At 44.5% G+C, this 17,254-nt stretch overlaps 1 protein-coding gene across 2 annotated transcripts in view; it reads left to right on the forward strand.

The window, feature by feature from the left end:
- The window catches only part of tmem259 (transmembrane protein 259), a 93,870-nt gene that overhangs the window by 53,262 nt on the left and 23,354 nt on the right, over positions 1-17,254 (forward strand). For both annotated transcript variants that reach the window (XM_038776751.1, XM_038776752.1), the window contains exons 5-6: positions 6,058-6,180; positions 15,720-15,820. In XM_038776751.1, the coding sequence (XP_038632679.1) occupies positions 6,058-6,180; positions 15,720-15,820 (224 nt within the window). The remainder of the gene's footprint in view (positions 1-6,057; positions 6,181-15,719; positions 15,821-17,254) is intronic.

Genomic DNA, 17,254 nt, shown 5'->3' on the forward strand with positions numbered 1-17,254 from the left:
CGGCTTGGGCTTCCTCAACAGCACTCGATGGGCACCCTCCAGCTCCAAGGGCCCCTGGAATGACCTCGCGCCCATTAACGAGTTCAACATCACGGCCACATAGGCCCCCAAGTCAGAACCTTCCAGGAGACCCAGGATCCGCAAGTTCTTCCGACGGGAGCGTTTCTCCATCTCCTCCATCCTCGCTAGCCATTTCTTGTGGAGCGCCTCATGCGACTCCACCTTCACTGCCAGGCCTAGGAGTTCGTCCTCGCTCTCCGTAGCTCTCGGATCTCTGCACCCTGAGCCGTCTGAGTCGCCATGAGCTTGTCCAGCGAGGCCTTTAACGGTTCCAAAAGCTCAGCCTTCAGCTCTCTGAAGCTGCTCCTGCGCCCACTGCTGCCACGCTGCCGGTTCCCTGCCTGCCGCCATCTTGTTTCTCCTGCCTCGCACCTTTCTCTGCTCCAAAGCCGATTTTGTAACCGCTCCACTCCTGGTCCAGTCCATCCACCGGCAGATAAGCGCAGTGGATGTGTTCCCCCACCGGGAAAAGTCCAGCCAGCACCACTACGGGCCCTTAAAAGAGCCCAAAAGACCGAAAAAAGCGGGAGCCACCGAACGTGCGGCTTAGCACCGCATCACCGCAATCGGAAGTGGCCGGCTGGGGCATTTTTGATGCCAAATGGCATAACTTTGAATTGGTATATACCATCTGAAGTCACAGAAGCTGAAATCTTCTTCACCCTATCGGATAAAGGTACCTGCCAGTAACCTTAAGTAACTTTAAGTTAATCCAGTTTGGAAATAAAATCTGTTTGTCCCACTTTCTCAATGCAATCGTCCAAACGTGGGATAGGATAAGAGTCCGTTCTTGTAACTTCATTAACCTTTCTATAGTCCACACACAACAGTTGGGTACCATCTGGTTTAGGTACCATCACTATGGGTGAGCTCCTTTGGCTTCAACCCACTTCAAGTATGCCATTTTAAGCATACTCTCAAACTCTTTGTTAACCTGTGCCAATTTTAATGGGTTAAGTCTATATGGATGTTGTTTGATTGGACCAGCATTTCCCACACCTACATCATGTATAGCCATTTTCGTACTTCGCAATTTATCTTTACAAATTTGCCCATGTGATATCAATAACTCTTTCAGGTCAGTTCGTTTTTCCTCTGGAAGGTAACTCAACAATGTATCCCAATTTTTAAGAACATCCTCATTTTCCAATTTAATTTGAGATATGTCAAATTCACATTCATCTGGATTTGATTCATCACTTTGAGTTAGAATCATTAAAATCTCCTCCTTTTTCTCCTTCCCTTTCAAAGTACCCTTTAAGCATATTCACATGACTCACTTGGTGAGTTTTCCTTTATCTGGCATTTTTACCACATAATTCACCTCAATTTCCTTTCAATCTGATACGGTCCACAAAACCTTGCTTTTAAAGGCTCGCCTACCACTGGTAACAATACTAAAACTTTATCTCCACTGGCAAAACTACGAATTTTGGATTTCTTGTCCACTACCCATTTCATCACATGTTGTGCAATTTTTAAATGCTGTCTAGCCAATTCACCCGCTCTATTTAATTGTTCCCTAAAATCTGACACATAATCCAATAATGTAATTTCCGATTTCTCACTCACCAATTTTTCCTTAATCAATTTAAGTGGTCCTCTTACCTCATGACCAAAACTTAGTTCAAAAGGACTGAATTTGGTTGACTCATTAGGTGCATCCCTAATTGCAAACAGTCCGAATGGAATTCCTTTATCTCAATCCTGTGGATAATCTTGACAATAACCCCTCAACATTGTCTTTAATGTCTGATGCCACCTTTCTAATGCTACCTGCGATTCTGGATGGTGTGCAGTTGATTTAAATTGTTTTATTCCTGAGCTATCCATAACTTCTTTGAATAACCTCGAGGTAAAATTTGATCCTCGATCTGATTGTATTTCTGTGGGTAGTCCATATCTAGTAAAGAATTTAAGTAACTCTTCCACAATTTTTTTAGCTGTAATATTATGTACTGGAATTGCCTCTGGAAACCTAGTAGACACATCCATTATTGTCAAAAGATATTGATTCCCACTTTTTTTGTTTTAGGAAGAGATCCTACACAATCAATTAGGACCCTTGTAAAAGGTTCCTCAAATGCTGGAATGGGTATTAAGGGCGCTGGTTTTATCACTGCTTGAGGTTTCCCTATCACTTGACATGTGTGACATGATTGCCAAAATTTAACTACATCTTTACGTAGTCCAGGCCAATAAAAATGTTTCTGGATTTTAGCTTGAGTTTTCCTTATTCCCAAATGACCTCCCACTGGTACCTTGTGCAACTCGCAACACCTCCTTTCTATACCCTGCCGGCAATACTATTTGATGAACTTCTGCCCACTTTCATCTGCCTGCATATGTAAAGGTCTCCATTTTCTCATCAAGACATTACTTTTACTGTAATACCACCGTGGTATACACTCAGATTCCTCTTCCGTATATGCTTTCTGATATATAGGTTTTATTTCTACATCTTTCTGTTGTAACTCCGCCAATTTTCCTGAACTAAAAATATCCGCCTCGTCCTTCACCTGTTCTTGTCCTTTTTCAACCATCTGATCAAAAATCATTTCTGATAATGGCATTTCAACTTCATCTTCGCTCTTTGATTTCTCCTCTTGTCTTCACCTGTGACTTTGTGACCTTGTTACTATACAATCCGGAAAAATCCCAGGATATTTGTCCTTCAACACTTCAGTTGTCTGATTTTCCACTGGCTTATTAACCTCAGTAGGCCTCACTCCCAACTGTGGTCCAGCTACATCATTACCCAAGATGAACTGTATTCCTGGACAAGATAGCTTCTCTATTACTCCTACTATCACTTCACCACTCTTCACTGGACTTTCCAACCTTACCTTATATCATGGAACACTACTCCTCTCACCCTGAATTCCACATATTACCACCTTTTCTGCCAATATTCTTTCCAAACTACATAACTCCTCATCTCTTACCATTAAAGATTGACTAGCTCCCGTATCTCTTAAAATTGTGACTTCTTTACCTGCTCCTCCTGATACACGAGTAAACTTTACCCACACAAGTAAATTCTTTAAAGAGATTTGGCACCTTCTTATCAATCACCTCTTGATCAGGCTGTACAATCTTTTGCACCTCCTTTGCACGGTAGCATTGTGGATAGCACAATCGCTTCACAGCTCCAGGGTCCCAGGTTCGATTCCGGCTTGGGTCACTGTCTGTGCGGAGTCTGCACATCCCGTGTGTACGTGGGATTTCCTCCGGGTGCTCCGGTTTCCTCCCACAGTCCAAAGATGTGCAGGTTAGGTGGATTGGCCATGATAAATTGTCCTTAGTGTCCAATATTGCCCTTAGTGTTGGGTGAGGTTACTGGGTTATGGGGATAGGGTGGAGTTGTTGACCTTGGGTAGGGTGCTCTTTCCAAGAGCCGGTGCAGACTCGATGGGCTGAATGGCCTCCTTCTGCACTGTAAATTCTAAATTCTATGATTCGCTTCACTTGGGCTTTCCTTTACCACTTTAACAAACCCCACTGTCTTATCCTGTTTTACCACTTCAGCCTTCCCAGTGTTTTTCTTCAACCACCAGCACTGTGACTTTACATGGTCTAGTTTATTACAGTGAAAACATTTGAAACTTTTCATTTCTTTTCCACCCTCCTGGATTTCTTTTTTAATCTTGAGGTAGACTCTCCTTATTATCTCCCATCAGATCACCTTTGCCTCTACCGCTTGAGTATTTCTGATGTCTCCAGTTTCTATCCCTCACAGCCTGAAGTTGATGTGGGAAACCAAGCTTTGATTTATGAACTAATTCATAATCATCTGCCATTTCTGCTGCCAATCTCTCAGTTTTAACCCTCTGCTCTTCCACATGAGTTCTCACTACATCAGGAATTGAATTTTCAAACTCTTCCAAAAGTATAATTTCTCTGAGAGCTTCCTTCGTTTGGTCTATTTTCAAAGCCCTTATCCACTTATCAAAATTGATCCTTTCAAACTCCACGTATGTTTGGCCAAATCCTTTCCTTAAATTTCTAAACCTTTGTCTGTAGGCTTCAGGCACTTGTTCATGTGCACCCAAGATGGATTTTTTCACCTCCTCGTACGACTCGGATACCTCCTCCGGTAGTGATGTAAACACTTCACTAACCTTACCTACCAGCTTTGTTTGAATCAGTAATACCCACATGTCCTGTGGCCATTTCATTTGTTTAGCCACCTTCTCAAATTAAATGAAAAAGGCTTCTACCTCCTTTTTGTCAAACCTTGGCAATGCTTGGACATATTTAAATAGATCCCCACCAAGCCTTTGACTTTGACGCTCTTTCTCACTATCCTCATCACTATCCTCAAACTGTACATTTCCCTTTAAATCCGCCGATTTTAACTGATTGTCATGTTTCATGGCCATTTTCCAAAGTTCAAATTCTTTTTCCCCTCTTTCTTTTTCCTGTCTTTTTCTTTTTTCTCTCTATCTCTTTCATATTCAAGCTGATTTAATTCTTTCTCGTTCCATTTGTTTAATTTGTAACTGAATTTTTGCCATTTTCAATGAGTCAAATTGTATCTTGGTCAACTTTAAATGCTTAGCCACTGCCATAATTACCTCATCTTTTCGTATTTTGTCAGGTAATGTTAACTGCAATGTTTTTGCCAAATCTAACAGTCTTTTAGTCTCTGTCCGTAAGGTACTGCGTGTGACCATCTCCACCCCCAAAAACCTCAGAGCCTTTGAAAGAGCCATTGTCCACAACACACTCCTTAAACTGGAATACCACACCTGAAAAGCAACCACAATATGCTCACACCTCACTGTCTTTAGGTTCACTAAGCCAATCGAATAGATAGACTTTTATCCCAGACGAGCCCCCAATTTGTTATGTCCAGGGTTTCAAGAGCCCCAAAGTGTATCATGGCGTTCACCTGACCCACGACTTTTACTGGATTGTGGTATGGGGAGCACATGGCCCACTCTACAGGTGTGGTACAGCAGAAATCAAAAGTATTTTTTAAGCAAAACAAAGTTTATTCTCTGAACTCAAGTTAACCTTTTTAAAACATACAGTGAACATCTTAGCAACCATTAATTCAAATACAACCCCCAAAGAATACAACACTAAGTAATCCTTTAGCTTTCCTTTTGACATCCACAAGACTTGAAATAAACTTTTAACAGAAGCACATCAGGTTTAAATTCACTACTGAGAACAGTTATCACTCTGAATTCACCAAATGGTCAAGAGATAGTCTTTACATGGCAGAGAGAACAACATTACACATTCTGTGGCTGACTGCAGCTCCAACACTGAAACGAAACCAAAAAAACACATACACACCCAAGCTTTTCTCAAAGTGAAACTAAAAGCTGACAGACAGCCCTGCTGCACCCACACTCTGACAGCACTGCAGTAATAAACACCCATTTCGTAAAGATACTCTCACATGACAAGGTGTAAATTTTGAATTCTTCCCAGTGTTTCTTGGGCTTTGAATTATATTCTAATTCTCTGACCTTGACAGAGATCCATGTCCTTTTCACGGAGGTGTCGAAGAAAATTTGATTTTGATTGTAAATGGGCTGTGCAAGATGGCTTTGGTTGAAGACCAAGGGCTATGAATTTATAAAGACAATATCATAAAGGTTTGAAGACGGGTTTGGCATAAAAGTCTGGCAAGTGGAGACCAGTCTGAGGGCACATTGAATAACTGACTTGTGTACAGATCTATCCTCCAGCTTCAGTAACTAGATTCCATTTGAGGAAATCTCTCATGATCTTGATAAAACTCTGGAAAGCTTTGTTGGGTTTCTGGAATTTGAAAATCTCTAAATCTCGTGTATATATATATATTCTGTTTAGATCAATTGAACTTGCTTTTATTGGGATATTAGGCTTTTAATATAAAGGATATGGATTATTTGTTGAAGAATCGGACTTTAGTTCTGTTCTTCCTGTTGACCCCACACTTCAAATGCTACCAGAATTTATAATTGGCTCATTAATTACATTATACAATTTTGTTCACAGATCCAACAAAAGATCTTTGCTTTGGGGATGGTTTTAGCCGGTTTCTTTTGGATGAATTCTTGGGCTATGATGATATACTAATGTCCAGTGTGAAGGCATTGGCGGAAAACGAAGAGAACAAAGGTGAGTTCAATTAACAGTAAAAAAAAAAACTGGCTCACCTAGTCTCACCTAGCAATTAAGCAAGTGACCGATCAACCTATTTACTTATTAGTAAAACTATATTTTGAATTTAACCTTTTGCTCTCCGAAACAGGCATTTGTTTACTTTCCTTTTGGATAATGCATGTTATCAATTTTTAAGTTATGTTACCGACAGTAATATATAAATGCAAATGTTTTACCAATAAACTTTGTGTTTTTAAATGGCAGATGTTAAATAGCAATTTATAAAAATAGGATAACTCAATTTAACCCGTTAAAAGTGTTCTTCAGTTCAGATAGATGAGTATCTTAAATCCATCCACCCACCTCTGTTCCTAAGCTATAAACTCTTAAGTCTAAAAAAAGTAATCTCAGTTTAGAGTCAACATTCAATTGACCTAGCCTCGGAGACTTTGGGGGAATCCGTTTCATATTTCCACTCCCCGTTGTGTGAAGAAGTGCTTTTTGCCGCCATCCCTGAATTGCCTGGTTCTAATTTATTAGAATTTTTTTTTTTTAATAAAGAATTTTATTGAGGTAGTTTTTGGCTTTGTAAACAGTTACAGACATCAACAGAAAGAAAGCAAAAAAGGCAAAAATGTGCAAACATCCACGTACATTCAATACTTCAATCGTAACATACTGCACAAGCCCGCTCCTCTCCCACCAGCACTACCTGCCATTTTATCCCTCCTCCTCTACTCTACTCTACCCCCACCCCCTGCTGACGCTCACTCTCCCGCAAAGAAGTCAATAAATGGTTGCCACCTCCGGGCGAACCCCTGTACAGATCCCCTCAAGGCGAACTTAATTTTTTCCATACCCAGGAAACTCGACATGTCCACAAGCCACAACTCAGTCTTCGGGGGCGTTGAATCCCTCCACGCCAATAGTATTCGTCGTCGGGCTATCAGGGAAGCAAAGGCCAAAACATCGGCCTCTTTCTCCCCCTGGATTCCCGGGTCTTCCGAAACCCCAAAAATTGCCACCCCTGGACCCATCGCCACCCTTGTTTTTAGCACCCGGGACATGACGCCCGCAAATCCTTCCCAGTACCCCCTAAGCTTAGGGCATGCCCAAAACATGTGAACGTGTGGTCCTCCTGCGCACCTAGCGCATTTGTCCTCTATCCCAAAGAATTTGCTCATCCGAGCCACCGTCATGTGGGCCCGGTGAACGACCTTATATTGGATCAGCCCGAGCCTGGCACATGTCGTGGTTGAATTTACCCTACTCGGGTCCTCTGCCCACAGCCCGTCCTCCATTTCCCCGCCTAGCTTCTCCTCCCATTTAAGTTTCAGTTCCTCCGTCTGGGACCCTTCCTCCCTCATGAGCACCTTATAAATATCAGAGACTCTACCCTCCCCTTCTTCCCCCTTAGAGACTATTCTGTCTTGGATCCCCATTGGCGGGAGGCATGGGGAAGATGGGACCTGTCTACGAACAAAGTCCCGCAACTGTAGGTACCTAAAATCGTTTCCCCTTACCAGTCCAAATTTCTCCTCCAAGCTCCTCAAACCCGCAAAGCTTCCTTCCAGGAACATATCGCCCACCCCCGCCCGCCGCCATACTCGAAACCCCCCATCCATACTCCCGGGGGCAAACCGATGGTTGTCGCAGATTGGCGCCCAAACCGACGCCCCCGTCTCCCCTACATGCCTCCTTCACTGGCCCCATATCCGCAGGGTCGCCACCACTACGGGGCTGGTGGAGTACCTGGCCGGCGGCAGCGGTAGAGGAGCCGTGACCAGGGCTGCCAAGCTGGAGCCCCTGCACGAAGCCGCCTCCACCCGCTCCCAGATAGACCCCGTACCCACCATCCACTTCCTTATCATAGCGATGTTGGCCGCCCAGTAATAATTAATCAGACTCGGCAAAGCCAGCCCTCCCTCGCTGCGGTTCCTCTCCAGCATCGCCGCCTTCACCCGCGGGGATTTTCCCGCCCAGACAAAGCTCATGATCATCCTGTTAACTCTTTTGAAGAAGGACTGTGGGACAAAGTTCGGGAGGCACTGAAAAACAAACAGAAATCTAGGGAGGATTGTCATCTTTACAGTCTGCACCCTCCCTGCCAGCGACAGCGGGAGTGCATCCCATCTCCGAAACTCTCCCTTCATTTGCTCCACCACCCTGGCCAAATTTAACTTGTGCAGCCTGCCCCAGTCTCGTGCCACCTGGATTCCCAAATACCGGAAATTTTCCTCAACCAGCCTAAACGGTAGCCCTCTCAATCTGTTCTCATGGCCCCTTGCCTGTACCACAAACATTTCACTCGTGGCCGTATTTAATTTGTATCCTGAAAACTGGCCGAACTTCCTCAACATTCCCAGTATACTTCCCATCCCGGCCACTGGGTCCGACACGTACAGGAGCAGGTCATCTGCGTAAAGAGAGACCCTATGTTCTACCCCGCCCCTCACCATCCCCTTCCATCCCTCTGCGGCTCTCAGCGCAATCGGCAGCGGCTCTATGGCCAGCGCAAACAGCAGCGGGGAGAGCGGGCAGCCCTGTCTGGTCCCTCGGTACAGCCTAAAGTACTCCGACACTTCTCTGTTAGTCCTGACGCTAGCCCTCGGGGCCTGATGTAATAATTTGATCCAATCCACCAGTCCCTCCCCGAACCTAAACCGTCCGAGCACCTCCCATAGATAGTCCCGCTCCACCCGGTCAAAGGCCTTCTCGGCGTCCATCGCCACCACTACCTCCACATCCCTGCCCGCCGGGGGCATCATTATCACATTAAGTAATCTTCTCAGGTTGGCCGCCAGCTTGCCTACCTTTCACGAACCCAGTTTGGTCCTCCCCAATCACCTCCGGTATGCAGTCCTCCATTCTAACCGCCAGTACCTTTGCCAGGAGCTTAGCGGCAACATTAATCGAGGAGATTGGCCTGTAGGACCCGCACGCCTCCGGGTCTTTACCCCGCTTCAATATCAGTGATATCGTGGCTTGCGACATTGTCGGCGGCAGAGTCCCTCTGTCCCTTGCCTCATTGAAAACCCTCGCCAAGACCGGGCCCACCAGCTCAGAAAACTTCCTATAGAACTCTACTGGGTATCCATCCGGCCCCGGGGCTTTCCCCGACTGCATGGCCTTTAGGCCCCCCAGTACCTCCTCCGCTCTAATCGGGGCCCCCAGCTCATCCACTCGCCCCCTACCTACTGTTGGGAATGTTAACCCGTCCAGAAACCTTTTCATCTCCTCCGGTTCTTCCGGCGGCTCCGAAGTATGCAGCTTGCGATAGAAGTCCCGGAATACCCTATTCAACCCTGCCGGGTCCTCCACTTTGCGCCCCTTCCCATCCATCACTCTACCTATTTCCCTGGCCGCCTCCCTCCTCCTGTTGCTGCGCTAACAGTCTGCTAGCCTTTTCCCCATGCTCATACACCATGCCCCTCGCCTTCCTAAGCTGTTCCACGGCCCTACTCGTGGATAGTGCCCCCAGTTCCGCCTGTAGTCTCTGCCTCTCCCTGAGTAAAACCTCCCCCAGCGACTCCGCGTGCTCTTCATCTGTCTGACCCATTTCCCTGGCCAATCTATCCATCTCTGCCCTGTCTGCGTTGGCTCTGTGGGCCCCAATTGAAATCAGCTCCCCCTACACTACTGCCTTTAGCGCCTCCCACAGGGTCGCCGCTGAGACCTCCCCCGTGTCATTCACCTGCAGGTAATTTCGCATACACCTCCGAAGCCTCTCACAGATCCCCTCCTCCGACAGCAGTCCCACGTCTAGCCTCCATTGCGGGCGTTGGTAGCTCGCCCCCCCCCCCCCCGATCTGCAGGTCTACCCAGTGCGGGGCATGGTCTGAGATAGTAATTGCCGAATATTCCGTGTTCTTTACCTCCCCGATACAATCCCTGCTTAGTACGAAGAAATCTATCCTAGAATATACTTTATGGATGTGCGAGTAAAACGAGTAGCCCCTTCCTGCCGGCTGTCTGGCTCTCTAGGGGTCCACTGCCCCCATTTGCTCCATAAACCCTTTCAGCTCCCTTGCCATTGCTGGGAGTCTTCCCGTTCTGGGACACGACCGATCCAAAGCCGGGTCAAGGATCATGTTAAAGTCCCCCCCCCCCCAGTCCCCGTCCCGTCCCCGTCCCCGTCCCCGTCCCCCCCCCCCCCCCCCCCCCCCCCCCCCCCCCCCGTTATTAGCCTGCGAGAGTCCAGGTCCGGGATCTTCCCCAGCACTCTTTTAATGAAGTCCACGTCATCCCAGTTTGGGGCATACATATTCACCAGCACCACTCTTCTCCCCTCCAGTCTGCCCCGTACCATCAGATATCTTCCCCCCCCTGTCTGCGGCTATGCCCTCCGCCTCAAATTGCACCCACTTGTTGATCATGATTGCCACCCCCCTAGACTTCGAGTCCAAGTCCGAGTGGAAGACCTGGCTAATCCAGCCCTTCCTTAGCCTGGCCTGGTCAGACACTTTCAGATGTGTCTCCTGCAACATAATTACGTCCGCCCTCAGAGCCCGCAAGTGCGTGAACACCCGCGCCCTCTTAACCGGCCCATTCAGTCCCCTGACGTTCTAGGTAATCAGCCTGGTCGGGGGGCACACCCCCCCCCCCCCCCCCCCCCCCCCCCCCAACCACGCTGGTCAGCCATAGCCTTTCTCGGGCCGGCCCGTGCGTCGCGCCATTCCTGGCCCGCCCGTTGGCTGCCTCCACCCTTATTAGAATTATTTTACCCAATTATTTTTTTTTCCAGTTAAGGGGCAATTTAGTGTGACCGATTTACCTACCCTGCGCATTTTCGGCTTGTGGGGGGTGAGACCACGCAGACACTGGGAGAACGTACAAACTCCCCATGGACGGCGATCCGGGGCCGGGATCAAACCCGGGTCTTCGTTGCCATGAGGCAGCAGTGCTAACCGCTGTGCCACCCACCTGGTTCAAATTTTAAGATTGTGTTCTCGTCTTTCCCGTCAGAGGAAAGCATTTCTCCCTATCGTGCCTATCAAGTCCTTTACAAACATATGACAAAGACAGACTGATAAATACTCATTGCTCCAGCTGACCAGTTTTGGAGAATTGTAATTCCTTGTGTATCACAGTATACACACTTTTCACCCTCGCAAAAACATTTGATCTGAGAGAGGAAAAAACAGATAAAAGCCCTGGTCAAAATGGCACATGGGGGGGGAAGAAATCAGGGAAATTCCACTCCAGCCTATCGAGGAAATGTAAACTAGTTCAGGAAATTGCTCTGCCCCGAATTCGTTGCAGTGCCTATGTTTTGTAAGAGGTAATTTTTACCCCAACCAGAATCAGTTCCAACTCTAGCTTGAAGGAATTCAGCCACTGCATGAGAGAACAGCCCGTTCCAGTGGCCCACTATTTTCTGGGAAAGGAATCAACATCTGCCATCCAACCTGGGTCTGCTCTTACACAACTTAAAATTCTGACCTCATGTCCTCCCTAACCTATTGTCAAACTGTAAACTGGATGATAATATTTCTTTCTTCGTTTTATAACAGCAAGCTGATCTAAATCCCTTATAAAGTATTTTAGTTAACAAGATAGGCTGAGAGTTGCGACTCCGAAAGTCTAACTCTCTCAGCTTATCTTGAGTGTTACAGCGGGTGGGAAAAGCGGTGTTGAAGCAGCTGGCCCCAACCCAGCTTTCTCCTCTGTATGGTTCAGCTGATTGAAATAATCGGCATGGGGTGGGTCCCACGGCAATATGCTGGTGGGACACTGCCCCCCCCCCCCCCCCCCCCCCAGCTCAGGCATGATCCCCTCCCCTTGAGTGATGCACTCACCTGAGCTCCTCCTGCATTCCATGGGAGTTGGCCTCAACTGCTTTCTGTGTTAGCAAATTCCACTGGCTCGCCACTCCTTCATCCCATATCTTAGTCCTAAATGGTTTATCCTTACTGTGACCCCTGCTTTTGGACTCCTCTGCCATCGGGAACATCTATCCTGCATCTATCTTGTCTAGTCCTGTTAAAACTTTATAGGTGTCTGTGCAATCCCACCTCATTCTTCTGAGCTCCAGCAAATATAATCCTTAACAGTCTCAATATTTGTTCATATGTCAGTCCTGCCATTCCAGGTAACAGTCTGGTTAAACCTTGGCTGCACTCTCCCTAAAGGAAGAACATCCTTCCTCGGATAAAGAGACCAAAACTACACACAATATTCTAGATGTGATCTCACCAAGGCCTGTATAATTGCAGCAAGACATCCCTATTCCTGTACTCTAATCCTCTCGGTACGAAGGCTAACAGACCGGTTGCCTTCTTCACTGGCTGCTCCACCTGCATGCAGGTAATGGACTTGAGGAATCCATTACAATAACTTATCATCTCATTATCAGACGTAAAGACTTCCCAACATTGAACATTGGGATTCCCATTATATCACTGGCAGGGCAGGGACATCTCTTCATGCCTTTATGTTGGCTTGAAACGCGATTTGGCCCAGCAAGATTTTCCGCTCCTGCCATCGACCCCGCCTGATGGAAAAGGGAGCAGAAAGTCGCCCACCACTTTGCCTCTAGACCCTTTCAATATCAGCCACGATGTGAGGAAGCCAAAACTGGCCGCAGTATTCAAAGTAAAGCCTGATCAAAGCCTTGTAAAGGCCAAAATAGCATGCCTCCACTTATCATCTGTTGACTTATTAATGCATCCAGCACTGTTTGCTCTATCTTTCGCTTACACTCGAGCACCCAGGTCCCTTTATTTCTGGACTACTTTAATAATTTTCTCTGCTGTATATGAATATTGAGCATTCACCCTGCCCACATGCTTAACACTACTTCCAAATTAAACATAAGTGCCGGTTATGAGCACAATCTCCCAATACATTATGATCCACTTGATGTAGTCAAGCATCATTTATTATCCTAACACTCACACAGATCTTTGTATTGTTGGAGCTTTGGGGTTCTGGCCAGTTAATCCTTTCACTCCTAAGTGCCAAATGATTTGACTTGACTATTATTGGTGACAGTAATTAATCAATATAAGCAAGACTCGATACATTAGAATATCCGAGGAATTGTTCACGAATCACAATCATGGGCTATCTCAATGAGTATTCCTTGGATAGGACTTTGTGATATCTGTGAATCTATCCTTGCCAGCTTGTGCTCCAGGCACCCTCATCCATTCAGTGTGATACATGTGGGGCAGCCTGCCCTTTGGCAACATCTGTTTGATGTTCCCAAAAGGCTGGCTGAATTCTTCTGCAATCTCAGGGAACCCCTTCTTATTCTTTCTTTAGACAGCAAAGCCCATGATGTCCAGTTTAACCCAGTTGTAGACTTAACACCCAACTTAACCTGTCTAAACACAAAGGTGCCATTTAGTCATTGTTGGCTGCCTTGGACAACTATTTCATCTGGATCATTATCAGTGCAATCTTTACACAGAGATGTGGTGTATTTGCTGCTTAGGGATTCCTGTGAGAAGTTCCCTTGTTTTACTGCTTACACACACACACACAAACATATATGTTAGGAGCAGGAGCAGGTCACTTTGCCCCTCAAGTCTGCTCCACCATTCATGGCTGATCTGATTGTAACCACCACTCCATATTATCATTTTGGTTGAGTTGCCTAGTCTCTGTTCTCAAAGGAACATTGCTGCCCTTGCTTGCGATTTTGTTCTTATTTGTGTTCTTCTTTGAATTTACTTTGATTAGATATATTACCCATTACTTCTCCTTTAATTGTCCCATTTCTTCTACTACCCCTTCTCTAATGTTATTTTCTTTCACAAGGTATAACTGTTTCTTCGGTTGATACAAAGGCTAAACAAATCATGTCTATAGATATTCTTGGACTTGCAGGCTATTCCAGTGCTATTATCTACAAATTTGCAGGTCATACCTGCAACCAGATCATTAATAAAAGAGTAACGGTTAACACTGATCCCTTTGAGACACCACTGGTGACTGGTTTCGAAACAGATCCAAATCCAACTGTAACTACCTTTTACCCAACATCCTGAAAACCAGTTCCCAATCCAGCTCAATACGTTATGACTAATACCTGAAGCTAAGCTTGTATAATTTTGACTTTATCAATAGCTTTTTGGAAGTCTTTTAGACAGTCTACTTGACTTCCATTCTCTTCATAACTTCTTCAAAAAATACCTGTTTAAAATATATTTAAGACTGACCTTTATATGTAGTCTTGTTTGGTGTCCCTAATATATCTATCTTGATTCAAGCAACTGTATAATGTCTCCAAAATGGTTCCCTCAAACACCTTTCCCATTACTAATGGCAGACTAATGGGTCTATCGTTCGTTACCTGAGTCTGTCTTCTCATCTGTTTTAAAGATGAGGACTAAATCCTTTTGGTCTGCAGGGGTAGCACTGGAGCGCAGTGGTTAGCACAGTTGCTTCACAACTCCAGGGTCCCAGGTTCGATTCCCGGCTTGGGTCGCTGTCTGTGTGGAGTCTGCACATTATCCCCGTGTCTGCGTGGGTTTCCTCCGAGTGCTCTGGTTTCCTCCCACAGTTCAAAGATGTGCTGGTTAGGTGGATTGGCTATGCTAAATTGCCCTTAGTGTTCAAAAAAGATTAGGAGTGGTTATGGGGATAGGGTGGAGGTAGGGTGATCTTTCCAATGGCCGGTGCAGACTTGATGTGTTGAATGGCCTCCTTCTGCACTGTAAATTCTATGAATCATCCTAGAATGCTGAGATATTAAAATATGGGCATGGGCTGACACAGCACATGCCCAATCCCCCTGAGGACCGTTGGGTGATTATTATTTGACCTTGCTGCTCTATTTTCAAGTTTTTAATTCTATCTAAAATATTATGTTTATCTAATTTAATACTATTTTTATTAAAATCAATACATTTTCTAGCTGAGCATAAGCTTGAAGAGTAAACACATGCAGAGTACTCATTTAATGTTTCCGGTACACACTGACTACTTTGTAACCTTTCCTTGAACTTCCTTCAATGATTAACACAGTCTGACAATTTTGACTCCTCACATAACTTTTTTTAAAATTCTTCCCAGTTCTTTCACAGTTGTCTGCTTTCCCCCTTTTCATTAGCCTTTTAGCTGACCTAATTGCTGCTCTTAAATACCTTAATTAGATCACCCCTTAATTTTCTATATTCAAGAGAATACAAACCTAGTTAATGCAACTTTTCCTCATAACTTAACCCCTTTTATCATGAACAGGAGTCCAAATTCAAAATGTATCAGAAGCTAGCCAACTCGTATTTTTTGCTCTTAATATTTTCTGCATAACTCTCAACAATTGGTGCAATTTAGAATCCATAATTCATGGGCTTTTATGTTCGCACTAATGGAAATTCATCAAGAAACACATTTAGCTTGATGTGCTGCCAGGGCCACTTAGCCATCAGTAAGTGCAACTGCACAGTTCAAGCTTCTTGTTTGGGCTCTATTCCAGATGGATAACCTGAAGTTGGTGATGGGATCAATTTATTACAGGTTTTAATAAGTTATTTGAATTAAAACGTTGTTTTGTCGTGAGTGGCAGCATCATCTCAAATCTCAGCAATTTCATTTTATTAAACTAGGCTTTTTGCGCAATGTGGTATCTGGAGAACACTATCGTTTTGTAAGCATGTGGATGGCTAGAACCTCCTACCTGGCGGCCTTCGTCATCATGGTTATCTTTGTAAGTATGTTGGTGAACCATATACATGCCCATCATTCCTGCAGTTGGCTTCTAGATGCATAGGCAGGAAAATCTTCTCCATTAGCTCCTAGGTGTATGAGATGTACCTAAAACTCAATGTAAAGAAAATTGTAACTGTAGTGAATGCCACCTATTTGTGTTCCTCAAAACACCATCAGGAATTTCTTCCCAGTATGTAACACCTTTTGCCTCTTTCTGCCCTCCCACAGGGAAAATAAGGTCATGGGTTTGTGCTTCAATATGAAACAGTGTGAAAGTTTGAACTGTTGTGCCCCTCCCTATGACAGTGGGGAAAAAAAGATTTTCTCATCCAATTTTATTACCCCATTTACCTTTTTAGGTAAAGTGTTCCTATTTTCTGCGCTTCTGTAAAATGCTCTGCTATGTCTCTCTGTATGAAATGAACACTTTATAAATGTAAGTTGTAATGCTAGAAACTATTCCTGTATTATATAAATAGGGTACAGGAAAGGTAGATTTCATTTAAGGTATATTGTTATTTGCATTAAGTTATTCCATTGCAACTTTTGCAGTAGCTTTTACCTGTAAAGAGAAATCATCGTTTTAATTCTCTTTCCAAAAGTTCATGAAGACCTGTTGTTTGTTCGAGACGACCATCATCAAGTAACTGTATTTGAAACTATTTATGTATCTAAATTTATATCACAGACGCCTGTATTATCACCTTTGATTTAGACGCTGATCTTGAGAAATTGAGGACTGGTTGCATTAGTACCGAATGCAGAGTAACTCGAAGAACGAGAACACACACTGAAATGACTGGAAAATGTATCTTAATCTAAGGAATATCACTTTTAATAAATTCTAAACAGCACCTCAGCTTCACATTCTGATATTCTTACATGGCAGTTGAGAAGATAGTAATTTTGCTCCATCATAAAGAACTACTAAATCAGTGAATTACTTTAAAAATAATCTGGACACATTAACATTGAGAAATCATTAAGGATGTTTTGAAAGAAACTTTGATGTGGTCTAATGGCAGTTTTCAAGGGAATTGGCAAGATTTAATCCAGGCAAATTGTTCATTTGTAATGCATGATTCAAATGCCAGGGAAAACCATTTCAAAGTTATTAAGCTATGAATTAAAAAGAAACCAGAAAGAACTTTTTCCACCCAAATAGGCAATGGATTTGTGGCCTAAATATCAGTGAAGGCCATTAAAGCAAACTGCTTTATGTTTGAAGGAATTAGATGCATTTCTAAAAGGGGAAAGAGTTCCTGTTATGGGGTCAAATTCCTATTTAAATTTATGACTAGAAATCCTTAGACATACAAAAACACAGACGCGTTAGTTGCTTGCAATTACCATCTGATATTGAAACTTAGAAATAATTCAATAGCCAAAGTTTAAATTGATCCTCAATTTTAGGAGAAGCTATGACTGCTTT

The sequence above is a fragment of the Scyliorhinus canicula genome, chromosome 18 (genome assembly GCF_902713615.1).
Source record: "Scyliorhinus canicula chromosome 18, sScyCan1.1, whole genome shotgun sequence".
NCBI lineage: Eukaryota > Metazoa > Chordata > Chondrichthyes > Carcharhiniformes > Scyliorhinidae > Scyliorhinus > Scyliorhinus canicula.